The sequence below is a fragment of the Nicotiana sylvestris genome, chromosome 5 (genome assembly GCF_000393655.2).
Source record: "Nicotiana sylvestris chromosome 5, ASM39365v2, whole genome shotgun sequence".
In the NCBI taxonomy this organism is placed as follows: Eukaryota; Viridiplantae; Streptophyta; class Magnoliopsida; order Solanales; family Solanaceae; genus Nicotiana; species Nicotiana sylvestris.
This window is the reverse complement of record NC_091061.1, coordinates 107522285-107549991: the sequence shown is the minus strand read 5'-3', so window position 1 is coordinate 107549991 and position 27707 is coordinate 107522285. Positions and strand designations below refer to the sequence as shown.

Genomic DNA, 27707 nt, shown 5'->3' with positions numbered 1-27707 from the left:
ATGCTTCTGTTCAATATATGTTTATATGAGTCCACCTAGTAATAGTTAATAAACTAAGTTATGTGAAACTCTGTCTAAATCAGTTGTATGTTCCATGTTCTGAACATGGTTGGATACTGCAAGCATGTAATTAAATATGTAGCTAATTCTGTCTGTTAACTCAAGTGTCCTTGCTTTTTGTGATTACTAATATAAGCATCCAGTTCAAACAAATACCAATCTTCCTAAATCATGTGCCGAGTATGGATTTTTGTTTGTACAACTCTGTTTGCAACCTTGTAACCTGAATCTATTTGATTCTAAATTTAAACTATTTTCTAAAATTGTCCCCCTTACTTTTTATGTATTGGTTTTCAAATTGCTACTCTTAGTCCTTTAGGTTCCTACCACCTCTAGTATGAGCACTACTCAGGGTCCCTGAGACTCCTTTGAACTCTAACACATTGAGGGCTGGTTTTCCAACCCTTTATGAATTCTGTGTTGAATACATGGTTCCAGTTTGAGCATTGCTCGGGTTCCCTGAGGCTCTTTAGGAACTTTGACACACTAGAAGCTTGGTTTAATGTGCTATGAATGGGTCCCTGCTACTGTTTCAAGACTGTTGTGCTGAAGGCCTGGCTTCCAGGTTTATATTGGGCCTGCTAAGGCTCCATATAGTATAATAGATCATGTTATGTAATTTATTCATATTGGCCTGTAATAATCTCTGTAATAAACAGATATGGGGTTATTAGTAAAATCTGGGGGGTCGATTCTCCTATCTTTGTTGAAATTAGGTAGAAATCCTGCCTATAGGATTTAATTATACTGATTGCATTATGTGGATACTGTATTATGATCCTGCTTGCATGATTCTTCTGATCGTTTGATTATGTGTTGCACATCTGCATGTTAGAAATTCTGCTTATAGGACTTTATGTTTAATTCTTTGCACTATAAATCATGTCGATGAGACCCATGCACATTTTTACATGCATTAGTAACGATGTCAATAGGACCCTATCTATTCGATTAGTAATTTTCCTGGCAATGTGCTTAAGAATTCTGCTCACATGTGATTAATAGAAATCATGCCTATAGGTTTAGAATTGTAGATATCATGCCTATAGGATTTCAAAATCAGTTTCTGCATTTAGAAATCATGGCTATAAGGTTTTAAAATCAGTTTTTTGAACTTAGATGTCATGCCTATAGGGAATAAGTATAAAATCAGTCTTGACACTTAGACATCATGCCTATAGGAAGTAAGTGTTCAAAACAGTTTCTGCACTTAAAAATCATGCCTATAGGAAATAAAGGAATCAATTTCTGCATTTAGAAAGCATGCTTATAGGGTTCAAGATAAAATCGGCCTGCTAAAATCAGTAACTAGTTTACAGCTTAGATACCATGTCTATAGGATTCTGCCCGACTATCACTTAGGCAAGCTTGTAGGTTAATTAAATTCTGGGTCTAAGAACTATGACTACTTGTTTGACATATGCCCGGATTCAGAGTATTAACGAAAATTAGTAGGCAACTGATAGGTACTCGTCTGCTCGCTTTAATAGAATTGTTGTATATTCTGTTTGTGCTCATTTAGATATCCTGCCTATATGATCCTAAAATCATTTAAAGTTGTTTGTTTGAACAACATGCATTTGTTTGTCTACTTGTTGAGGTTAATATGAGCCCATTTAATTGCTTCTTATGTGACAGTCCTACTTGACTTTTGTTTGTCGCTTAGTTTTCTCCTTTTAAACAACATAAGTGAGTCTAGAACCGCCTTAAATAGAGGTCCTAAACACCTCCAGGGCCAGAGGTAAGGACGGGTAGTGCACGCATAAGGTACGTACTGGATGTTATTAGAATGCTTAGGTAATAATTGAAAAGGGAGGGTAATTGGGTAGTAAAGGAAATGATGACATGTGCGCTAATGCTATGTGTAGCACCCCAATTTGGGGACGATTACCAAGTATTGCACGGAAGTGATCCTATAGGCTAAAAAATCTAGGACCCCTTTACTCCTTATTTTAAGAGTAATATCTATTTGTTTAAATTGCTTATAAGACTAATTCTCTTAAATTGAGTTTGGCCGGGACCCACCGTTATGGACCTCGAGGGGTGCCTAACACTTTTCCCTCAAGGTAATTTCGAGCCCTTACCCAATCTCTGGTGATGTAAACTAGTTCATGAGTTATTTGCTTTAGGTGTCCTAATGCACCTTAATCCGTTAGGTGGCGACTCTTCAAATCTCTTACCCAATTCCAAAAGGAAAGGAGTTGTCCCAAAATGTCGAAACCCGGACTCCGTGAGGAAAAAGGAGGCGTGACAAAGATCTAATCCCATTGTCCCCCAAAGTCAATCACACATGCTCTGAGCATGTCCTCCAAGATCTGAACTGTCCGCTCTGACTGCCCGTCGGTCTGTGGATGGAATGCAGCGCTGAGCTCCACACGGGTCCCCAACTCACTCTGTACAGCTCTCCAAAAGTGCAAGGTGAACTGAGGGCCTCTATTTGATATGATATAAATAGGTACACCGTGCAACCAAACTATCTCCCAAATATAAATATGGGCCAACCTCTCTGAAGTATAAGTAGTTGTAATTGAATTAAGTGTGTTGACTTGGTCAACCTGTCAACAATGACCCAAAATGCATCGAACTTACACAAGGTCTGCGGCAGCCCAACTACAAAGTCCATAGTAATGTGTTCCCATTTCCACACTGGTATTGTCATCTGCTGGAGTAAGCCACCTGGCCTAAGGTGCTCAAACTTGACCTGCTGACAATTTAGGCACCTAGATACATACTCAACTATGTCTTTCTTCATTCGTCGCCACTAATAATGATGTCTCATGTCATGATACATCTTCGTAGCACCTGGGTGAATGGAATACCGAGAATTGTGTGCCTCCTCTAGAATCTTCCCTCTCAAGCCATCAACATTAGGAACACATAGATGACCCTAGAGTTGTAGAACACCATCCTTGCCGATAGAAACCTCCTTGGCGCCACCCTGCAGTACCGTCTCCCTGAGGACTACCAAGTACGGATCATCAAACTGTCGAGCCCTGATCTGCTCCAATAGTGAAGACTAGGCAACAACACATGCAAGAACTCGGCTGGGCTCCAAAATGTCCAACCTCACAAGTTTGTTAGCCAAGTACTGAATTTCCAAGGGTAGTGGCCTCTCCGCTGCTGAAATGAATACCAAGCTACCCATATTCTCTACCTTTCCGCTTAAGGCATCCGCGACCACATTTGCCTTGCCCGGATGATAAAGAATGGTGTTTCATAATCCTTCAGTAACTCAGGCCTTCTACGCTGCCTCAAATTGAGATCCCTTTGCTTGAACAAATGCTGCAAGTTGCAATGATTTGTATAAACCTCACATGATACCCCATACAGATAATGCCTCTCCATATCTTAAGAGCATGAACAATCGCGGCTAACTCCAAGTCGTGCACATGGTAATTCTTCTCATAAATCTTCACCTAACGTGAAGAATATGTAATAACTCACCCCTCCTGCATCAATACATAACCCAAGACAACACGTGAAACGTCACAATAAACTGTACACATCCCCGAACCGGAAGGCAACGCCAGAACTGGTGTTGTGGTCAAAACTGTCTTGAGCTTCTAAAAGCTTGCCTCACAATCATCATACCAATGAAACAGAGCACCCTTCTAGGTAAATCTAGTCAAAGGTGCTGCAATGGATGAAAAGTCCTACACTAACTGGTGATAATAACCTGCTAACCCCAAGAAACTCCTAATCTCAGTCACCGAAGTGGGACGAGGTCAACACTAAACTGCCTCAATCTTCTTGGGATCCACCTTAATACCCTCGCCTGATACAATATGCCCCAAGAACACCACAGACTCTAGCCAAAACTCATACTTGGAGAACTTAGCATACAACTTCTGTTCTCGCAATGTCTGAAACACTACTCTCAAATGCTGCTCATGCTCCCCCAGGCTACGTGAGTAAATCAAGATGTCATCAATGAATACAATAACAAAGGAATCAATATACGCCCTGAACACCCAGTTCATCAAATCTATAAACGCCATCGGGGCATTAATCAAGCCGAAGGACATCACCAGAAACTCATAATGGTCATAGCTAGTACGAAAAGCAGCCTTCAGAACATCTGAGTCCCGAATCTTTAGTTGATGGTACTCTGACCTCAAGTCGATCTTAGAGAATGCCCTAGCACCCTGCAATTGGTCAAACAACTCATCGATACGCGGCAACAGGTACTTGTTCTTGATGGTAACTTTGTTCAACTGGCGGTAATCAATGCATATCTGCATAGTTCCATCTTTTTTCTTCACAAATAAAACTAGTACACCCTAAGGTGATACACTTGGTCTGGAAAACCCCTTTGCTAAAAACTCTTCCAGCTGTTCCTTCAATTCCTTCATCTCTTTCGGAGCCATACGGTACGGTGGGATAGATATAGGCTGGGTACCTAAAGCCAAATCAATATGGAAATCACTATCGTGATCTGGTGGCATGCCTGGAAGGTCAGAAGGAAACATATTAGTGAACTCCCGGACTACTAGCACTGAATCAATTATCGGAGACTCTGCGATGGTATCCCAAACATAGGCTAGATAAGCCAAACAACCCTTTTCGACCATATTTTGAGCCTTCAAAAAAGAGATAACCCGACTAGCTGTACTAATAGAGGAACCCTTCCACTCTAATCTCAGCAACTCTGGCACGACTAAAGTAACAGTCTTGGCATGACAATCAAGGATGACGTGATATGAGGATAATCAGTCCATGCCCAGGATAACCTCAAAATCGATCATATCAAGTAACAGAAGGTCCGCTCTAGTCTGATAACCACATAATGTGACCATACAGGATCGATAGATCCGATCCACAACCACAAAATCGCCCACAGGAGTGGACACATAAATATGAGTACCCAAGGACTCACGAGGAATATCTAGGAAGTGAGAAAACAGAGATGACACATATGAATAGGTAGACCCTGGATCAAATAATACCGAAGCATTCCTACCACAAACAGAAATAGTACTTGTGATCACGACATTTGAGGCCACTACATCTGGTCTACCCGGAAAAGCATAGAATCTAGCTAGAGCGCCGGCTAGCTGGCCTCCACCTGGCTGAACAATAGCTGGCTGACCTCCCCCTGCTTGGCCTCCATCTCTAGGACGACCCTTACCTAGCGGACGACTGGTGCTGCAATCATGGGGCTGATGACCCTACTGTACTGCCTTGCCCCGAAGTCTAGGATAGGTCCTCGTCATGTGACTTGGATCTCCACATTGTAACAACCTCTCGGTACCATAGACTATTTCCCCAATGTCTAACCCTGATGGCCTGAATACCCACTTGAAGGACTCTAAATGGCTGGTAGGCGATATTAACTCTCTGGCATGGCACTTTAATAGGCACTGGAAGGACCCTAATGAGATGGTGGGCGATAAGAACTCTCTAACATAGCAATAAAATAGGGTCGCGCTAGAGCACCCCGAGGAGGTGGTGGTGCTGGATATGTGGGCCTGCTAGGCTGACCCCTCCCAAGCTGACCCCTGCCCCTAGCCAGGGCACCTCTAAGCTCTATAAAGAATCGGGTCCTATTGTTTTGCTGCCTCTGCTCTCTACCTCTCTGGCGATAGCCCTCAATCCTCTGAGCAATCTACACCACTAGCTGATAATCGGTACCCATCTAAACCTCTCAGACCATGCTAGCCCAAATATCGGGGTGCATTCCTGCACAAATCTCTACACTCTCTCTATGTCTATAGAAAGTTTCATGAGTGCATGGCGAGACAACTCAGAGAATCTCGCCTCATAGTCGGTCACAGATATCTGACCCTGCCTGAGCTGCTCGAACTGGCCTCACAACTCTTCCCTCTGAGAGGGTAGAATATACCTGTCCAATAGAAGCTGTGTAAACTGGTCCCAAGTCATGGGGGGAGAACTCGCTGGTCTACCAAGAAGAAAAGACTGCCACCATCTACGAGCCCTACCCTCTAGCTGGAAAGTCGTGAAATCCACCCCGTAGGACTCTAATATCATCATGTTGTGCAGTCTGTCCCTGCACCGATCAATGAAGTCCTGGGGGTCCTCATGCCGCTCACCCCCGAAGATAGGAGGGTGTAGCCTAGTCTATCTGTCCAATAGCTTCTACGGATTGCCGTCCACAGCTTGTCTAGGCTTAGGTGTAGCTACGGCAATTAGCTGGGCCCCGCCCACGGGTAGTTATCCAGAGTCTGATATACTGCAACTGCGCACCTAAGAGCCTAAGCAGTAGGGGTCTGTGCTCCCCCTCCTGCTTAAGATGTGGCTGGGTCTGCTGGAAATAAACCAGCCTGAGCCATAGTGTCCATGAACCGCAGCATACGGCCCATGACCTCCTAAAAGCCCGGTGCTTTCATGAAATCTACCGGGGACGGTTCTGCGGTAGACACCTCACCCTGCTCCTCAATGATGGGATCCTCCACTATATTTGCTAGAGGTGCTACTGGGGAAGCTTTGGGACGCCATCATCCTCAACCTCGGGTTGGTGCCCTCCCCCAGACTCTGTCTCGGCCTCTAGCAACAGGGGGAGCAGCCCTCCCGGGTTTGAAACGTCCGTTATACGTGCCCTCACCATCTGTGAGAGAATAGAAGAAGGAAACTTAGTATACCATCAACTGCACGACAGGAGATGAATAAAACGTAGTTTCCTAACACCCTATAGCCTCTCGAAGATAAGTACGGACGTCTCAGCACCGATCCGCAAAACTCTACTAGGCCTGCCCATAACTTGTGAGACCTATGTGAACCTAGTGCTCTGATACCATGTTGTCACGACCCAATTTCATTATAGGTCGTGATGGCGCCCAACACCGTTGTCAGGCAAGCCAACATTGATCAAACTGGTGATTTCCCGTTTAAATGAATTACTAAGTGGATGCAATTTTACATTTGTTAAGGGATTTAGAAATTTACCAATGTGGCAAAAATTAAACTGAAGCAACGAGTACAAGTCGTAGTCATGTAACAATACCAAAATCATAAGTCTACTAGTGTGTGTGCCAAGACCTAGTGTCACAAGTATGTGGGCAATCTAGTAGAATATACAAAAAAGTATAGATAGATAGAAAATAAACATAAAGAAGACTCCAACTGCTGCAGAACCGCTCAGGAGGCTCTCACCGTGAAGTCTTGAAATGGGTATCAAAGTTGTGCGCCAGACTGGTGATTAGATGCACCCACCTCAAATCCTGTACAATTAAGTACAGAAATGTAGCGTGAGTATATAAGAAATATGTACCTAGTAAGTATCTAATCTAACCTCAAAGAAGTAGTGACGAGGGGTCGACTCTGACACTTACTAAGGGCCAACAATATAATAATACGAAATTCTAATTAAGCATGGTATATAGAGATAACAAGAAAACTCAGAACAAGAAATAACTGAACAATTCTTTCATCATATTCAAAAAAACCAAAGCACCTTCTTCATTTAACACATATGATCACACAACAATGAGCTTATACCAATTGTAAAAGGACTTCTAGTTCTAATAACACACAAAATCCATTGAGGACGTTCGGTCTGATCCAACATAAATATAAACGGTGCACTGCCGATGGTCGAATAGTACGAACCATATATGCATCTATTACCCCGCTCGCGAATCATACATGCGACGCGGTCAAATATAAATTTATCAAATAATTCATAATCCTTTCCTGGTTCTTTCCCAAAAAAAAGACAATTCAACATGAAGCTTTTAGATCCTTAAAATTTCTAAACTTAGTTCCATATGATACAAATAACAAATATAATCGAATAACGGTGTCCACAAAGCATGGTGTAAACCTAAAACTACCCGGACGTAAATAGGAATAGTAGCTACATACGGACTCTCGTCACTTCTTGTGTATGTAGACCCTACAAACAATCACATATTTTAATAAAGTTCACCTGTGGGGTAAATTCCCTCTTACAAGGTTAGAAAAGAGACTTACCTCATCTCAAAGACTACTTCCCACTTCATGAATGCGCTCGAACCTCCAAATTTGATGCTAAACGACTCAAAACTCACAAATCTAGGTCGAGATCATTTCCTTAGGAGCTCTCAAATCGCCCAAGAGTGGAGGAATATGTGATAAAAATGGCCCTAACCCGTAATAAATGAGGCTCACTGCCTCCAGCAATTTTTGCACATTCACCCTTGCTTCTGCGGACAAAGGGTACGCTTCTGCAGAAATTCCTGGGCCGGCTGGGACCGCTTCTGTGATCATTTTACCGCTATTACGGAGGAGGGGAAGCACCTGCGAAATTTGAGCCGCCCTCCATTGGCCGCATCTGCTAGACTTGGCCCGCACCTAAGAGCTCGCACCTACGGCTGGCCAACCGCAGGTGCGGTTTTGACAGATCTGGGGAGCTTCAGCTCCCAAAAATGGTCTGAGCCTCGTCCGATCGACTCTCAGGCCCCCGCCCAAATATACCCACAATTCTGGAATCATAAAACAGACTCGCTTGAACTTTCGGATTGCCCAAAACAACATTAAAACAAAGAATCGCATCCCAAAATCAATTAAATCAAACTTTAGAACTTCAAGTTCTTCAATTTACTTCCAATGCGCCGAAACGTACTTAAACTACTCGGAATGACACCAAATTTTGAGTGCAAGTCTTATCCCGATCTCGGAATCCCATTTGGACCTTGATATCACCAAAACCCGCTCCAAACCAAATTTAAAGAACTTCTAAAACTTTCAAGATCGACTTTTACTATTAGGTGCCGAAACGATCCTTGGTCATCCAAGACCCGATCCGAGCATACGCCCAAGTCCGAAATTATCATACGAACCTATTGGAATCGTCAAAATCCCGATGTCATGACCCAAAACGATGGACCACGATGGGCACCCGATATCTTACTCAATCGAGTACCAACATAACGTATCTTTTCATGTCATACTATCATAGATAACTGATCTGGAAGGCTGCTGTGAGATAAGTAGAATACAACATGTGATACCAACTTATATATAAGACATACGGGCCTATAAGACCAAGATAATCACTCGTATACTTAACATAGGCCGACAAGGCTATACAATCTTTTACGTACATGACACATGTCTACAAGCCTCTAAGAATACACAATTTTCACAAAGGTCGGGATAGAGTCCCGCCATACCAAATAATACACGTCTAAATCATACTAACCAAACAAGCAACTCCGAAGCAAATGGAGCGCACCAACATCTTCCGCTGAGCTAATAGCCTACTTGGAGAGCTCTCGACCGGTCTATCAGGACCTGCGGGCATGAAACGCAGCGTCCCTAGGCAAGAGGGATGTTAGTACGAATAATGTACCGAGTATGTAAGGCACATAAATAAGTATATAACAGACATGGAAGAAATATAGAGTAAATGACTCAATCTGTAAGTCTGGATAATTCTGTAAATCATGAAATAATTATAATGTCATGCATATGCATATGAATGTCATCCCGTGCATAGGTACATGTTTCATAACATCATCAGGCCTCTGAGGGCATCCCATCATATTATCTCGTCCACTGTGGGCAAAATCATCAACGTAAACCAGTTGATCAGATGGTGGTGCGTATATAACACCATAAACTTTCCCATATCCCATATACATATATATATACGCATATATACCGCCATCTAATCATGGGTCAAAGTGCATGTTTAAATGCATGAAATGCATATGGAATACTTTAATAAAATCTCTCGGTACGTCATAAGACCATTATGCCTCTGATTAATATCATGAAATAAACTTTACCAACTTACGTATTTTTGAGACCCATGAACATGCGATAGAATAATAAGACATATGAGAATTCATGAACATAGACATCTCTAATATTTCTATGAATAGAGTCATTTATGGAAGTTGTGTATTTGCTTCTTTCGTTCGTGTCATATAGATCACGGCAAAATAAAGGAGGGCTTAGCCTTAACATACATGAGTCGATTCTCTTGACAATCCCTCTAACAGATGTCAATTGTGACAATACGTAGCGGTAAGATCGGAATAGGGATAAAATTCGTATAACTTCACATGAAGCCCTTGTTGAAAGCCCTTGTTGAAGATCGCTACTTGGTAGATGTAGAACATCTCATTTTGATGAATTTGATCAAACTTTTGTATGGCTTTCTTGCTGGAACAGTAACGTTCCCATTCATTTCTTTATGAATTTTGGAAGATGCTTATACATGGCTTTCTTGCTGAACGTATTCCCATTCATTTATTTGTGGAGAATTCTTATACACTTTGTATCTTTTACATTAGAGTACTCTTTATATTAAAATGGGTGTGGGCCCCATATTATGTGGTGGCTTAACCACCTCACCCTCCTAATTGCCACCTTGTAGTAATGACTAATGAGTCATTAATTGGAATTGGGGGGCTGTCACTTTAGGGGAATTTAAACTTATCCAAAATTTCATCCCTTTTCCTTAATCCATTTATTAATTCCCTATCCAATAATTAACTAATTACCAACATAATTAAGTATTATCTCAAATTAATTAAAATACTATTTATTTTTAGCACATCTTATACGTCTTATTATCATGGCCATGTGGTACCTTGTATGAGAGTAGTCCATAAATATCAGGTATTTTAGCTCGTGCCGTATTTTATCCCAAAATATCAAACTTCGACGAAATTCATTTTCTTCGATTTGCTTACCCTCTCACCTTCACGAATTTATTCATCACTTGCTATAAATAGCATATATGCTTATAATCTCAAAATAATATCATCCCCGATTCTACTTCGATTAACTTACGATGAAACTTTTACGTACGAAATGCGGGATATAACACAACACCTCATTTTCGAGCTTTCATCAATTTATTTATGGTGCACTTTCACGTATAAAAATACGGTGTGTAACATCCGATTCCGAGGTCGTTTACTCACAATGTTGGCCGAAGAAACTTGACCTTTTAAGCCAGCCTTAAGGATCTAAGTGTTCCGATTTCAACCCAAATTCTCCCAAATCCCGAACCAATCATCCCCGCAAGTCATAAATCAGTAAAGCAAGTACGAAAAGTCTCATTTAGGGAATGAGTTTCTAGAAAGCAAAATAACCGGTCGGGCAGTTACATGACCACAATGCGAATAATGAAGTTTAAATGTGATCCCAACAATCTTGTGGGTTCGGGTTCGAGATGGAGATGATGAAGAATTGTTTGTTGAGAAGTTGAAGAAGTTCATCTTCTTCATCTATGTCTTCAATATCCTTGAGGTGTATCTCTGTTATGGAATGGGTGGGCCAGCACTGAAGAAAATGAATTGAAGGGTCTTTTGGATTTTCCTTGCTAGTATATGCTTGGAAGAGATGAGCTTATTAAGTTTTAAGCAAGGAAATTAAAACTGCAATTGTCTTTATTCACTAACGTGTCGGGTTATGGGTAGTTTTGAAACCCGGGTAGATTAAATTAGGGGTGGTTCGTTTAATGTGGAGTTGCCACATGGTCGTCCATAAAAAATAAGGGCAGATGTGATTCATAGTATAACGGTAGGGTCTGAAATGCCAAATAGTATAATGGAGGGTAAGTTTAAATAATTTTGATAGTAAAGAGATATATTTGGCCCTTTTCCATATTATAATTAGCCATTTTTGTAATGGTATATTGATTTTCCCGTTAGAATTTAAATTTGACGGTTTGCGTAAATGGCCATTTTATAAAACAACTATTTTGAGTTGCAGCTTTTAAATGAAGAGTTGCAACTCTTCAGTATTACCCAACTTTTTGGCTATAAATGCATTATCTTTCCCCTAGATTTTCCTTACGAAATTCTGATTGCTCCTTCTTCCTTCTGCATTATTTTTAACATAAAAACAGTAAGTGTGATTCTCTACCGATCTTTGAGTTTTTTTTTATCACTGGGGTTTGAAATACCGCTACATCAGTGAGGGTCATCCGTTCTAACCTAGGAAAAAATAATCCTATACATCGGGTACTTCGAGGGGATTAAGTTCTTTAAGGAAAACTATGAATTCAGTGTGCTCATATTAATTTTATGTTTCTTCTACATTTTTGGTTTTACATTATTTTTATTTTTGAATATATTTTCAAATATAGAATACTAACAGAGAGTATATTTTCGATAGACCCTCAGCACAAGAAAGATTGAAAAAAAAAAAGCAATAACAAACACAATTTAACAAAAGCAAGATAGTAAGTAAATCGAAGCGAAAGAAACAATAGGTAGTAATAGAAATATAATAATAAGACAATACAAGACTAACACTAATACTACTAGCATGAAAGAGAAAACGCTAGACTATCTACTAACTTTCTATCTTAATTTTTAACCTCCACACTGTTGGAAAAATAATATCCTGCCCAGGAATAATATCCACGGTAAATAATAATAATACAAGAGAGTAACAACGACATCAAATCCTTTAACAGAGTATAATATAATATTCGAGCGGAGCAATATAATATCCCAATAATATTACAACTTGGTAGTGTTAAGAGACTACTATAATTTTGAAAGAAATAACACTTTTTATTTTAAACACCTTACTACAATATTACTCTCACTTTCCATTTATCCCACAAACTACAATCTATGAGTTACTCTCTCTATACTTTATTGCGGTCTTTCTGATTTTTGGTGTAGTGAAATGAGGACCGAAAGGCTTTTGTTTATAGCCAAAAGAACCGCCCAAATAGCTAATGAAATTGGCTTGTTGCCAATTTGGTTATGCAATTGCTTTTTGCAATTTGCCTACAAATGTCAGACGCCTACAAATTGCTTTCCCTTCTTCTAATCATTTATTTTATTCAATATGGTTCCACAAATCTATTCCTTAATTTTGTTTTTTTGTTTTTAATTCCAAGTATTGATCTCAACCTCTGAAACTTTTCAAACTTGAGAGGTTTTGTAAAAATGTCTGTAACTTGATCTTAAAATTTCATATATTTAAGTTTTACCTCCTTCTTGATAATGCATTCTCTAATGAAGATATCTTGTGTTTATATATTTGCTTTGATCATGATACACCAGATTTGTTATCAATACAAATATATGTAGCTTCAATTTGTGGCAAATTGAGTTCTTTCAATAATCTTCTCAGCCAAATAGCATGATACATACAAGATGTTGCTGCAATATGTTTAGCTTCACAAGTCGAGAGAGTAACAATTGATTATTTATTTGAACTTTAAAAAATAAAACAATCACCCAAGAAAAATACAAATCAGTTGTGCTTTTTTTTTATCATTAATATCTCCCGCATAATCAATTATTACAAGACTCCATAAGGTTGAAATCACTAGAAGAAGAATAAAATAGCCCAAAATCAAACATACCTTTTAGATAACGAAGAATTCTTCTAGCAGCTTTCAAATAAATGGAGATAGGAGCTTCCATGAAGCGGCTTACTACTCCAACTACAAAGAGTATATCTAGCCTGGTACAAGTCAAGTACCTCAAACTTCCTAGAAGACTTTTGAAAAAATGTTGGATCTACTTTTTCTCCTTCATCAAATTTGGAAAATTTTATTCCACTCTCCTTCGGTGTGTTCACGTGGTTACAATCCAGTATGTTGAACTTCTTCAATATCTCTTTTGTATAGATTTATTAAGAGATAAAAATTCCATCCTCCATCATCTTCACTTTTAGGCCCAAGTAGTAGGACATGAACCCTATGTCCGTCATCTCGAACTCGCGGGACATATCTTTCTTAAAAGTTTCAAACAAACTTGGGTTATTACCCATAAAAAGAAGATCATCAACATAAAGACAAACTAGCAAGATATCTTCGTTGGTATAACTTTAAGGTAAAGAGCATATTCATGGAGATAATGAGAAATTCATTGTCTTAAAAATACTTATTGATGCAACTATTCCATGCCCGTGGGGCTTTTGTATAGATTCCTACTCCATGACTTGTTTCCACCTTTTATCTATAACAGTTTCATCAAAGTTCATTGATTCACTATCAACAAAGGGACAATATAATAATCCAAAATTACTAACTTTTTATGTGTCATCATAGAGCTTTTGAATACTCCTCGTCCTTTGCAGTTGTTCATTAGAATTTTTGTTGAGAAGAAGGAGATGCAACATTAGTTGGTGAAAGAGGTAGAGTTCCATCTTGCACAGGTTCCACAGTCACTAGTTCTTCTTCATCACCAAAGTATGGAAGAAAATCATATGAAGTTTCTTCCTAAGCTTCCCAATTTCATGCCAATTCTTCATCAAATTCAACATCACAACTTATCACCACCTTGCCGCTGCTTGGGTTATATAACTTGTAGCTTTTTGAACTCATATCATAGCCAACAAACATATACTTTACACTTCGATCATCAAGCTTTGCTTTCCCTTGATGTGGAATATAAGCATAGGCTATGCTTCCAAAGATTCTTAAATTTTTAACACTTGACTTTCTTTCACTCCATGCTTCTTGAGGAGCTTGATCTCTAACATTTCTTGTTGGAGACCTGTTGGTCAAATAAATTGCATAAGAAACAACTTCGGCCCAAAATTCCTCAGGTATACTTTTATCTTTCAACATACATATAGTCATATTAAGAATCATTCCATTCTTTCTCTGGAACTCCATTTTGTTGGGGTAAATAAGGTAGGCGACCAATTCCATGAGACTGACAAAGTCATGAAATTCTTTTGAAGTGAAATCACCTCCTCTATCAGACCTTAAAGCTTTTATTTCATAGCACTTCTTTTTCCACACGTACTTTGAAATTTTTAAAAGCAGCAAAGCTTTAGATTTTCGTTCAAGAAATAAACCCAGGTCTTTCTACTAAAGTCATCAATAAAGAGAAGAAAGTATTTACTTTTACAAAAGGAAGGTGCATTGAATCCACACACATCAGTGTGAACAAGTTGGAGTGGTTTAGTTGCTCCTAACACGAACACCTTAGGAAAACTTCTCCTTGCATATTTTCCAAGAAGACAAGCTTCACACAATTAGTTGGGATGGTTGATTGATGGTGTTCCATGCACCATGTTCTTTTCTCCCATTAATTTGAGCGCTTCAAAATTCAAGTGCCCAAATCACATGTGCCAGCACCATGATTCATCTTTCACATTAGCCTTCAAACACTTTGCATTAATTGTCTTAAGATTCGGAGAAAATAATCTATTCTTTGTCATATGCACTTTAGAAATTAGAATTCCACTTGAATCTCTAAGCCAAAGATGCATATTTTTCATGTGAATATCATATCCCTTTTCAAGAAGTTGGTCCAAACTCAAAATATTACTTTTTAATTTTGACACATAATAAATATCTTGAATTAACTTGCAGACACCATCTTTACAGGAGATCAGAATCGTACCTGTCCATTTGATTTGAATCTTTGAGGTATCTCCAAAGGACACATTACCTCTCACTATTTTATTTATCTCCACAAACTTGTCTTTGCATCCACACATATGATTGCTTGCTTCATTTTTCAAATATCACGAGCTACAATCATCCATGTCTTCTTCCTTGAGTGTCAGCAACAATGTTGACTCATATTCTTCTTTCTTTTCGTCAATAAGGTTAGCTTTCTCTTCAATATTGATACGACATTCTCAAGAGTAATGGCCAAATTTATGACAATTATTACACTCAATTGTTGATTTGTCATACCTTTGTCCATTATTTTCTAGATAATAGCCACGTCCTCTTCCTCCTTTTGTCCACGGCCACGACCTCTGAATGTTTGGTGGATTTTAACTTCATTGTTGAAGTTGTTACAATTACTTCTTCCTCTTCCATGACCACCACGGCCTCATCCTCGTCCATTCTCTCAATAGCTTTTTCACCTCCATAATTCTTAAAGGATGTCTGAGTTTTAAGAAGTTGCTCCAGTAGCACTTCTTGTCTCCTCTTGATCTTTTCTTCATGGGTATGTAAAGAACCCTCCAATTGTTCTACAGTCATAGAGTCTAAATATTTAGACTTCTCAATAGTACAACCACAAAATCAAACTTAGGTGTTAAAGTACGAAGGATTTTTTCTACCACACAGACATCTTCTATGCCAACCCCCCCTCCCATTGTATCTTCTTAATTGATTCATAAAAACCTTCACTTTTGAACAATAATCCGAAATGCATTCAGATTCTTTCATTTTTAAAACTTCAAAATCTACCCGTAGAGTTTGAAGTTTTACCTGCCTCACCTTTTCAAATCCTTGGAGAGAATTTTATAAAATCTCCCAAGGTTCCTTTAAGCTGGTAGCATATGCCTCCTTCTCAAATATATTGGTGGATGAGTGTGAGAGCTTGTTGATCCTTCTTTCTTGTCTTTGCTAAGACATCTTTTTTATTTTGAGGCAGAGCTTCCTCGTTATCAGATTTTGCATACCTCTGTCTATGATTTTTCGCACATCTTGAGAGTCAAGAATGACTTTCATATGTAGACACCATTTTTCATAATTATCTTTTGTGTGAGACGGGGTTACTGAAAAGCCAACAGACTATTATTCTCCATGGTTGTGATACCGCGTTGTTGGGAAATAATATTCCACCCAGAAATAATATTCACGACAAATAAAAATAACACAAGAGAGTAACAACGACACCAAATCTTTTAACAGGGCAAAATACAATACCCGAACGGAGCAATATAATACCACTATAATATTATAACTTGCTAGTGTCAAGAGACTACAACAACTTCAAAAGAAATAATACTCTTTATTTTAAATACCTTACTATAATACTATTCCTGATCTCTATTTATCTCACAGACAATAATTTTTAGATTACTCTCTCTATACTTTATCGTGCTCTACCTGATTTTTGGTGTACTGGAATGAGGAACGAAAGGCTTCTATTTATAGCCAAAGGAATCACCCAAACAGTCAATGAAATTGGCTTGTTGCCGATTCGGTTTTGTAATTGCCTTTGCAATTTGCCTAAAACTTGTAAGGCGCCCACATTTGCTTTCCCTTCTTCTAATCATATTTTTTCTTTTTCTTTTTTTCTTTTATTTAATATGGTTCCCAAACACCCTTCTATCGATAGTTAATATCGATAAGCTGAAGCAACATCATATATTGTCTTATCACTTATATACGGGTCAATTGATTGTGTAGCTATTTATAAATTTATTTTTAGTTTTATGATCAGAGTCAGATTTTTAGATATTTTCATGGGGCACGTGAACCCGTGGTCTTTCCGAAAACTAAGTATTTTATATACATATTTTTTAGAATTGATTTAGTATTATCTGCTGGCACCCATGCTCCAAAGAAGCTAAATGGTGCACTTGGTTGAATGTTGAGTTATTTTCCTAGAGGATTAGGGATCAAATCCCACTTAATACTTCTTTTTTTCTCATTTTTTAGTGGTGCACCCATGTCATTAAAATCTTAGATCCGCCTTTGTTTATGATCCTCTCTTTTTTTACATATGAAAGATTTACTTCTACACGTAAGAAATATGTCTTTTACACATTCTAAATATAAAAAAAATATTTTCTTAATTTTTAAAATTGTAAGGGACATGATATAAAAATAGCACCCCCAAGTACTCTCACGCCTAACAAATAGTACATATAAAATAATTTGAACATGCATCGAGTATTGTGCAGCGAGTATGTGTGTCATTCACACACATAATGACATAATGAGACACACGAGACATTTTCGATTATTCCCAGGTTGAGCAGACAATTCGCTGGTTGTTACAGTATTTTTTTTCTTGTACGGTTGTCAACACTTATCCAAAACAATTACCTAATTGACTTGGAAATCCCAAGTAGGAAGAGAGGAAAGGAGTTTGAGATTGTGATGCATGCATGTTTTGCAAGTTGAGACTGATCAAAAGGGAAAAGATGTGGCTCCCAAACAATAAGGGAAGCCCTGCAAACAGAAGGGGCAATGGGACTGGAGTTGTTGCAATTGCTATTGACAAAGATAAAGGCAGCCAATATGCTATCAAATGGGCCACTGATAATTTGGTTAACAGAGGCCAAACTCTCGTCCTTATTCATGTTGTCACCAAACCTGCTTCTTCTTCCTGTATGCCTCTCTCCCTCTTTCTCTCTCTCTATGTCTGTGTGTGTGTATACATATGTCCGTGTGCGTGTTTATTTGAAATGAGCTAGAAAATGAACAAATCGAACATAATAACGTAAGTGGTAAAGATAATTGAAATTTGGGTAATTACTTGCCGTTAGGAAACAATCTAGTTTTTTCCCTTGACGTGTGACGTAGTTTCCACTGGGGTAATTTTAAACCATAGTCAAATATTTCCAAGGCAAATTTGGACTTTTTTCCTCAAAGAATTTGGACACGTGAAGTCTACTCATTTCACACTGGATCTCCATTAATGGCAGTATGAGACAATTTGCTAACGCAACGTATGAATAGACCAAAAGTGTAACGGATGGCAAAATTGAGCAATTTTCAAATATTACCAAGGCAAATTTGGACCTTTTAGTAACCTAGGTTATACATTTGATTGTGGAACATATAGGTGATGAGCTTCCAAGATCAAGAAATTTGTAATCATCGTAAGTTTTGTGGATCTTTCTTTCCCATCCATTTTTCCCCTATAATGCTCCTAAGTGGCTGGCCTTGATATTGTTGCATTTGCTCTTGTAGTTTGACCAATTATAGCTAGGGTTTGATTCAAACTCTAGGTTGAGCTAGAAATGGTAGAGTATAATTTCTGCTTTTGTATGTGATCTAATTTTTCACATTTATTTCATTCCGATGGTTGGTATATCATTGGTACATCCTTGTCCATTGTTTTCTTGGTGTTTGGACAACAATGTGAAATTGTGGTCAAGAGTAAGTTCCAAGGAGGAACAGCTTGAACTCCTTATGATGTATACTGACGTTAGCAAACAAACATCAAATTTAATATGCAGACGGAAATTGTGGTGGAGTTCACGTCGTAGATGGAAATTTATCTGCACATGGGCAAAATCTTGAGAAGCAAACCAAAGAATTGTTTCTTACCTTCCATTGTTTTTGTACACGTAAAGATGTAAGCATTACTTCAACTCTTTCCAATATCCACGAGAATGCGTAGCATTTAACATATTATTCATGGAATAAGTAAAATGACAACATCAATTTGTGTTTCCTCCAACACATGATTGGACGCTAATTATGTTATTCTCTTCTTTATCTATTTTGTTTTGAACAGATTCGTTGCTTAGATGTTATACTTGAAGACTCAGATGTAACAAAAGCACTGACAGAATATGTGTCTAGTGCTGCAATCCAGAATTTGGTCCTTGGAGCATCTAGGCATGGCTTTATCAGGTCCGATCTTTTAATTTTTCACCTAAGTTTCTCCATATTTACTTTCAGATTGAACACAATAACCAAAGTAAAAATGCATTCCCCTCCCCTTTCCAGCATGAGAAAAAAGATATCAATTTAAACATTGTATTTGACAGTTGTTCAGTCTTTACTTTTCCTAGCTCGATCAAGGGTCTGATATGAACACTAATGCTAATATCTGCCACAGACGGTTGAAGGTTACGGATATACCTAGCACTGTATCAAAGGGAGCACCAGATTTCTGCACTGTTTATGTCATCTCAAAGTCAAAGATTTCTTCTGTGAAAAATGCTTCTCGCCCAGCCCCCATGGCTTCCCCTCTTTATAAACAAATACAGCAATTGGAAGAACAAGTTAATAGTGCTGGAACTACCCCTACTGCTCGTACCAGGGCGATCCATGGTATGAGATTTTTTTTCCACAAGGATTTTTTTTTGTACGTCAACCAAAAAACATTTCTATTTAACTTACCTCGTCAAACTACTTGTGCAGCTGGATCAGTTGTGGACAGGTCACAACGCAGGTCATTCATATCGGATGAGAGCAAAAAAATTGGGTTAGTTCCATGAAACCTGTTATTTCATTGGGGGGAGGAAAGAGGTGTTTGTGTATTGTGAATCTTTAATGATCTTTCAGATTGCGTTTGTATTCTGAAGTCAAAACTTGAGAAGTTTGGTTGGACGATAGGAGCATCTGTTAGGATCGAAATAATCAGGTGTCATGCGGAAGCTAACAGAACAAACCTTGAACGACGATAAATCAAACAACAAAAGAGAAATACACCAAAAGATACACAAACAATTAACGTGGTTCGGTCAGTTGACCTACATCTATAGGCGGAGATGAGCAATCCACTATAAAAATAAAAATAAAGTACAAAATATCGAGACAACAACCTCATAAAGAGGCAAACACAAGTGACACGCTAACATTTGTCCCGAAATTCTCCTCTTAAACAAGACTCTCAAACCCCATATAGCTACATTGTGGATGCTACTAAATGAGAAAGAAGGATCCTCAATTTATAGAAGTCAAAAACCTTTTACTCTAAGAAAAGGGACTAGCCAAATGTGGGAGTTTATAATTTCCTTCTAAGGAAAGGAAAACTCAATTATGGTAAATATGTTGTCCTTTCCTTCGAGAGATAGGAAAACCATATTTGATAAGAAAATCATGACAAATACTTAACATCATCTCCTCCAAAATGTGACTTGACGAATTTTCTGAAATCAGCAATTAGCCGAAAGCAAGTTCCTTCATTATTTTGACTGATTTTTATTGATTTTTCTGAAAGACTCAGTTTCACTAATCAAATTAGTGTTTGTTACTGAATGGTATCAGTTTTTTGATATTTTACTTTGATGAAATTGATGATTTTAATTTATCTTGTTAGAACTAGTTTCTTGTAAAATTAGAATAATCTAAAGCAAACAGACCAGGAGTATTCTACTGGATCTGCTTCACATATTTTCTTTTTTCTGTATTTCTGGTCAATGATTAAGGCTAAGTAACTCTACCTTGCTCCAAAAAAAATGTCCTGCTTAACAACTGAAATTTGCATAATATATAAAAATAGAACTGCTGGAATTATATAGGCGATGCCCTATGGTTTTGATGATATATATATATATATATATATATATGCACACACACACGCTAAACCCAGCAGTTTTGGAAGCAGGTCACCATTTGATAGACGAGGAATCCTCCCTTCAAGAATTTTTTCTGACCTTTCTGAAGCGGATACTGATCTATCATTCGTTAGCTCTGGTAGGCCAAGCACTGATCACACATCTTCCATGCTGTTTCATGATGGCATGGATTCTGGCCGTATTTCACAAATATCAACAAGTTCAGATAGTAGCTTTGGCTCAGAACGCTTGGGACCTCGGGGGAGTGAGCTCAGTTCTTTCAATGACTTTTCATCTTCCTCCTTTGAGACTGTAAGTTTACCCTCTTTGTAGGGAAATATGGTAGATAAGTAACTTCTTCAGGAAACAGTTGATATCGACAACCTTTACTGCTCAATTACCCTTTTTTATTAGTCTTGGTTCGTGTCATGAGTCTATATTAGGGAGAACTGAAAGCAACAAAGCTAGGAGAATAGTAAGTTGAACCTAAGAAGCATGATACAGTGCAACCTAATTTCTTTGATGATGTTCATTTATGTAGGAGCTCATACGAAGCATGAATCGTTTCAACAAACTAGTTTTTGGTTAGACAATCTAAAAGTACTAAGGGGAAAAAGGTTACTTATGGCACAGATAAAAGTAAGAAGACCATATACTCTAACATCAAATGCTGAGTAAAAGAAATGATTTAGAATATAAGCATGTATCACACAGTATCAGGTGATTCAAATGACAAAAGCTGCGTGCTAGTCTTTGGGTTAAAACTTCAAGATTTCCTGTTACATTTTGATGTTTTTATGGTTAATGTCAGTGTTGAGTATGTTATCAGTATTAACATCACATTTGAAAATTCAAAGGATGATGGAGAGGCTGAAATGAGAAGGCTAAAGATGGAGCTTCAGAGGACAATGGATTTGTACAGTACAGCATGCAAGGAAGCACTGACGGCGAAACAGAAGGTGAAAAAAATTCATATTGATATCTTCTCATACTTTTAGATGGGATAGGATAGTTTTTTATATATGATATGTCTAGTCAGAGGAGCTCAATGTCTGGCGGATGGAAGAGGAAAAGAGATTGGAGGAGGCTCGGCTTGCAGAGGAAGCTGCAAAATTAGCAGCAGAGAAGGAGAGAGATAAGTGTAAGGTTGCTATGGAAACTGCCGAAGCAGCTCAGAGACTCGCAGAACTTGAAGCAAAAAGAAGGGTAGATGCTGAAATGCAAGCCCTTAAAGAGGCAGAGCAGAAGGAGAAAGCATTGATGAACTTAGGTCAAGGTGATTTCAGATATAGGAGGTACAGCATCGAAGAAATCGAAGAGGCAACACAATTTTTCACTGACTCTCTCAAGATTGGAGAAGGAGGATATGGTCCTGTCTACAAATGTTATCTTGATCACACACCAGTAGCAATCAAGGTTTTACGTCCAGATGCAGCACAAGGAAGATCTCAATTTCAGCAAGAGGTATGGACAAGGTCCCGTGATAGTGATTATGACAGTGTCGAGTATTTTAAGTTATTTCCTCTGTATCTTCTTAATGCAAAATCTTACACAGGTTGAAGTGCTGAGTCGTATGAGGCATCCTAATATGGTTCTACTTCTTGGAGCTTGCCCAGAATATGGCTGTTTGGTATATGAGTACATGGCAAATGGCAGTTTAGAGGAACGGCTTATGCGACGTGGAGATAAACGTTCACTGTCATGGCAGCTTAGATTTCGTATTGCAGCGGAGATCGCCACCGGCTTGCTCTTTCTGCACCAGACCAAGCCAGAACCTCTGGTGCATCGTGACCTTAAACCTGGCAACATTCTGCTTGACCATAATTATGTAAGCAAGATTAGTGATGTTGGACTCTCAAGGCTTGTTCCTCCTTCTACTACCGAAGAGGTAACACAATACCGGATAACATCTGCAGCTGGCACCTTCTGCTACATCGATCCAGAGTATCAACAAACAGGCATGCTTGGGGTTAAATCTGATGTTTATTCTTTAGGAATTCTTCTTCTACAATTGGTAACAGCCAAGCCAGCAATGGGCATAACTCATTATGTTTCACAATGCATTGAGACTGGAGAGTTTAAAGAGGCACTAGATCCTTCTGTTCCAGATTGGCCAATCGAAGAGGCCCTCAATTTTGCAAACCTAGCACTCCAATGTGCAGAACTGAGGCGGAAGGACAGGCCAGACCTGGGCAAAGTCGTCTTGCCCGAGCTCAATCGATTGAGAGCATTGACTGAAGAAAATATGGGTCAACTGTTGATAGGTGGCAGTGCTGGCCCCTCCCCCAGTCACAGCCAAGCATCTATATCGCAGGCAAGTCGCTCATTTTCATTTTTATTATAAGGTAGTAATAATTTTATTGAAAAGAGTTTGAGCATAAAAGCCCGCATACAAGAGGTATACCAAGAAGTAGAGAACTAAAAAACATGTTGCTCATTCTCATAATGAATAAATTCTTCTATATCTCAGTTTGATAACTTATTTGACTTTGCAACCATCTTATTGTTAAAAATAGTTTGAGAATGAACTATATCTACAGTATGCAAGATATAATGCGGACTAACGCTCAGTTAAGAATAGTTCCTAGTGCCGTATCTTGCTAGTGTTTTGTGACAAAGCATGGAAGTTGTAATATGGTGCGAGCATGTGATGCAGGAAATGTCAAGTGACCCTCAAGTGCGTTCAGGATTTAGTTCAAAAAGTGTTTCAAATTCATCTGCTTCGCAAGAAAAACATTCAGGTACTTTCAACGTTGTATTGGTGCAAGGAAAAGAGAAGTGCTAGGAAGGTAAATTTATTGCTTTTTTTTGTGCTAAATGTGAGAAGACCCGTGCAAAAATTGCACAAAATTTGAATGAAAGTGATTTCTTCTTATTTCCGGTGTCATTTTCCTTGCAAACAGCATCAAGAAAATATTATTTTTTTCCTTTTGCAAAGTTTTTTTTATCTTTTCTTTCTTTTTTGGCATTTTTTGAGATGACCCCTCTTTAATATGCAGGATCAGGGGATGAATAACTTTAGTCATCCAGTACATAAATAATTCAGAGTACCAACTGCAGTTATTTGTTATTCTTCTGTTGTATATAGAAGGATCGAAAGCTCGGGCGTGGAAGCCACTGAAGCTTATCACAGTTTACTGTGACTTTGTTGTAGCTTATGTTCAATTTTTGTTAGATTTCAAAGGCGGACTATTCCAAAACACAATTCATTCTGGATAACAGTCTTGTGGATGTTCACTTAATTGCGTTTTTGAATAATCTCAATTTTGGCTTCATAATGTATACTGGAATCATTGTCTTGTAAAACTCACTTCCTACTCCTTGAACCTGGTGGAAAAAAGCTTTTGTTCCTTGATATGAAAGATATAAAAAGTTTCATTTGTATTTTCTTCTTACTTTTTCTGTTAAGCCAAGTACTTAGACAATCCCTTTATTTCAACAAAATAAGATAGCTTTCCCTCTAATTTGACAAGTTTGTAACATCTCTCCTCTAATTTGGTGTTTATTGTTTTTTATGCTTCTTATGTTCTATTGGTTGTTCAGTTTGTTCAATATCTCCATTGCGGTTAGTCTTCTCTGTTTTTATGAATAATACTTGCTGAAATTTCAACTATTATTACCTCCTTACAAGTGTGAAGCACATTATTTACCTGATGAACCAACATGCTAGATCCGACAAAATGACATTAATTAGCTCAAATGGAAACCAAAATGCATGTATTGCATTTCAATCGTTGTGCATGTAATAAGTTTGGTAAAATAAAATAATCCAATATTTTCTGCAGAGAAACCATACAAACAATGAAAGCTATAGCTTTTATGCTCAATGGATGCCTAACTTAACAAAACCTTTAAGACAAGATCAATTTATCCAAACTACAAAATAAAAACGAATGTAAAATCTTACTGGGATATTATCATTTAAGCGACAACATAACACACTTTCGTGAATTATTTTGTAAAACACAAGCATAATTTGTAGTAGAATTGCCTTTCAGAAATGGATAGTCAGTCAACTCATGAGGTTGTCCAATTGGAAAGTTTTAATTCTAGAATAATACGTGGTATGGTGACTGTATAGGGTCAAATCGGTTCGTATTAAATACTCGAATAATAGAGCGACACGTAGAACCGAAGACAAGCGGAAAGCGAGGCAAGTGAAAACCAAGACCGGGGACAACAACTCCAGTTCACACCAGGTAGACCCGAAGGGAATGTTGCTAACGAAGACAAACGGATGTTTGCCACTCGATGACATTCAATAAAAAATATTCTTCAGTATTAAATACGCAATCCGTTACAAAAAATTTTGGCATTTATGACCTGCCGTTACACATTCATCAATGGGCCCCATAATTTGTCATTTAAAGAGGGGCTTGATCCTAGGACCTTGTTCCCTAGGTGTATCTATAAATAGTGACTTCAACAACCATTGTAGAACACGAATTTTCTGACAAACTTATACTACACTTTATTCTAAGCTCAATAATACTTTATTTCCAGTCTATTGATAGTCTTATTACTGCCTTCGGAAGCTTTTGTCCCGGAACCAAGCTATTTGCCGTCTTGTCTCGATTTCGACGCTAAGTCTTGCACTTTTTTTATTTATTTATTATTTTGAGATCAAATCAATTCGCTTGTCTATAAACCACGTTACAAATTCAACTGTACCATTTTACGGTTAAACAGTCTGGCACCCACCTTGGGGCTTAGACAGTTGCATAATTGAGTTGATCCTTGCATCTATTACTAATTTGTTTAATTCTTTGTTTCTTAGTGAAAAATCGTAAAAAAATGGCAAATAACGATGTCAACATCGCACACAATGTAGAGGCCCATGGAAATCCACCTCAACACGAAAATTCGATCAGTGATACCCGCAATGAGGAGGATGTAGTCATACCAGTCCATGGCGGCCAATATCCACGACATGTTCGGGAGGCAACTCCTGATGATGCTGAAGACGAGCACGTTGCAGAAACAGTGAGAATTCTAAGGGAACAACAAAAGGCTATTACGGTCCATCTCTCGCGACAAGATCGGGCCATGACAGAGTTGAGGCAATCGTTGTCCGGTGCTTCCAACAATGCGAATGGAAGAGGTTCAGTTCCTCCCGGTGCTCCCGCAAACCAAACAACACAAAGGGTTAATAACAACACTTCGAGGGGTGAGGTCGACTTCGACAGGGTAGGGGGAACGACAACGGATTTGGTAACAATAATGGGAATGATCCCTTTAAAACCGAACTCATGCGGTTTATGAGGGAAATAAATGCCCGAATGGACCAAATCCCGGGTATGCTGCCAGTGTTGAAAGGATCGAACTCAAAGAAATAGACCCAATTGTCGTTCAAACCGAGTGTGGCACCAGAGTTAATCCCGAAGCGGTTCAAAATGCCAGACGTGTCAAAATATGATAGGACTTCGGATCCTCAGGAGCACATCACCACCTACACAACGGCAGTGAAAGGAAACAACTTAGCTCCGCACGAGATTGAGTCAGTCTTGCTGAAGAAGTTCAGGAAGACACTCATGAAGGGGGCCCTGACATGATATTCACTTCTACCCCAGTATTCAATAGATTTCTTTGAGATGCTAGCAGATTCTTTTATCAAGGCCCATGCTGGGGCAAGGAATGTACATGCCTGAAAGGCTGATATATTCATAATTGCGCAAGGAGAGTCGAAATTGCTGCGAGAGTTCGTGAATAGATTTCAGAAGGAAAGGATGCTGCGACCGGTCGTGCCAGATGAATGGGAGATTGAGGTATTTACTAAGGGACTGAACACAAGGAGCTCTGACGCTTCCCGGAAACTGAAAGAAAGTCTGCTCGAGTTCCAGGCAATGACATGGGCAGATGTCCACAATCGTTATGACTCAAATATAAGAATAAAATATGACCAGATCGGTTTTCTGGCATCAACCAAGTGTCGGAATCGAGAGAAGAATAAGGAAAAGTTGAAGGATGATTTCGACACAGATCAACGGTCTTTTAAAGGTCGATTTCTGCCCTACGAAAGGGCCAAAGGATGCGGTAGAGATTTTTGGTCGGCAAACAGGTTCGCTACTAATAGGAGAGTTGATCGTGGCCAAAATAACAGACCATTGCAGGGCAAAGAGATATCAGGCTCCCGGGATTCCACCTACCCAAAATTGTCTAAGTATAATTTCAATGTCAGCATGGTGGAACTGGTATCGGCGATGAGGAACATTAAGAAACATAGTTCCCGAGGCTGATGAGATCCGATCCCAGTCAGCGGGATCCTAATCAATGGTGTGAGTATCATGAGACTAACAGCCACCAGACTGGGGACTGCTGACACCTGCACGAGGAGGTGGCGACATTGATGAAAAACGTCCATCTCAGAGAGTTCTTAAGCGACCGGGATAAAAATAACTACGGTCGCAACCGAGATAATATGGAACCCTCAAAGATAGGAGAAGATCTTCCTCATCTAATGATCAACATGATTTTCGGAGGGAACAAGATTAATGGTGTAACCTTTTCAGCAGGAAAAATACAAAGGTATCGGTGACCCTAGTAAAAGACTCTGAGAAGTAGCCGAGGACAATATCACCTTCACGGAGGAGGACGTTGATGGACTCCTACTACCATACAATGATGAGCTGGTAATTTCTCTTAATAATTTAGATTTTAAAATTAAACTTGTTTTGGTGGACCTAGGGAGTTCAACCAATATTATGCAATGGAGAGAGCTGGAACAAGCCAAGCTAATCGGAAGTATCATTCCAGCCATAAAACTCCTCACCGGGTTCAACTTAGCA

At 38.8% G+C, this 27707-nt stretch overlaps 1 protein-coding gene across 5 annotated transcripts; it reads left to right on the top strand.

Moving 5' to 3' along the window:
- Positions 1-17666: 17666 nt before the first annotated feature.
- LOC104240650 (U-box domain-containing protein 52-like) lies at positions 17667-24311 on the top strand. 5 transcript variants are annotated; one of them, XM_070174572.1, is made up of 11 exons: positions 17667-18016; positions 18871-18989; positions 19152-19270; positions 19479-19693; positions 19784-19847; positions 21057-21234; positions 21780-21881; positions 21958-22386; positions 22478-23236; positions 23579-23711; positions 23922-24311. In XM_070174572.1, exons 1-10 carry the CDS (start codon positions 17794-17796, stop codon positions 23705-23707), a joined length of 2337 nt encoding a protein of 778 aa, XP_070030673.1. In that variant the 5' UTR covers positions 17667-17793; the 3' UTR covers positions 23708-23711; positions 23922-24311. The 5 variants fall into 5 exon arrangements, with proteins under 5 accessions (XP_070030673.1, XP_009793817.1, XP_009793815.1 ...); XM_009795515.2 differs by having other exon boundaries at positions 20961-21234; positions 23579-23663; XM_009795513.2 differs by having other exon boundaries at positions 20961-21234.
- The last annotated feature ends 3396 nt before the right edge of the window (positions 24312-27707 follow it).

Bases quoted from the DNA above. Each gene is read 5' to 3' on its own strand.
- LOC104240650 (XM_009795513.2), top strand. From the start codon at position 17,794: ATGTTTTGCAAGTTGAGACTGATCAAAAGGGAAAAGATGTGGCTCCCA. The intron at 18,017-18,870 runs GTATGCCTCTCT...TTTAATATGCAG, and splicing joins CAAACCTGCTTCTTCTTCCT to ACGGAAATTGTGGTGGAGTT. The intron at 18,990-19,151 runs GTAAGCATTACT...TGTTTTGAACAG, and splicing joins GTTTTTGTACACGTAAAGAT to ATTCGTTGCTTAGATGTTAT.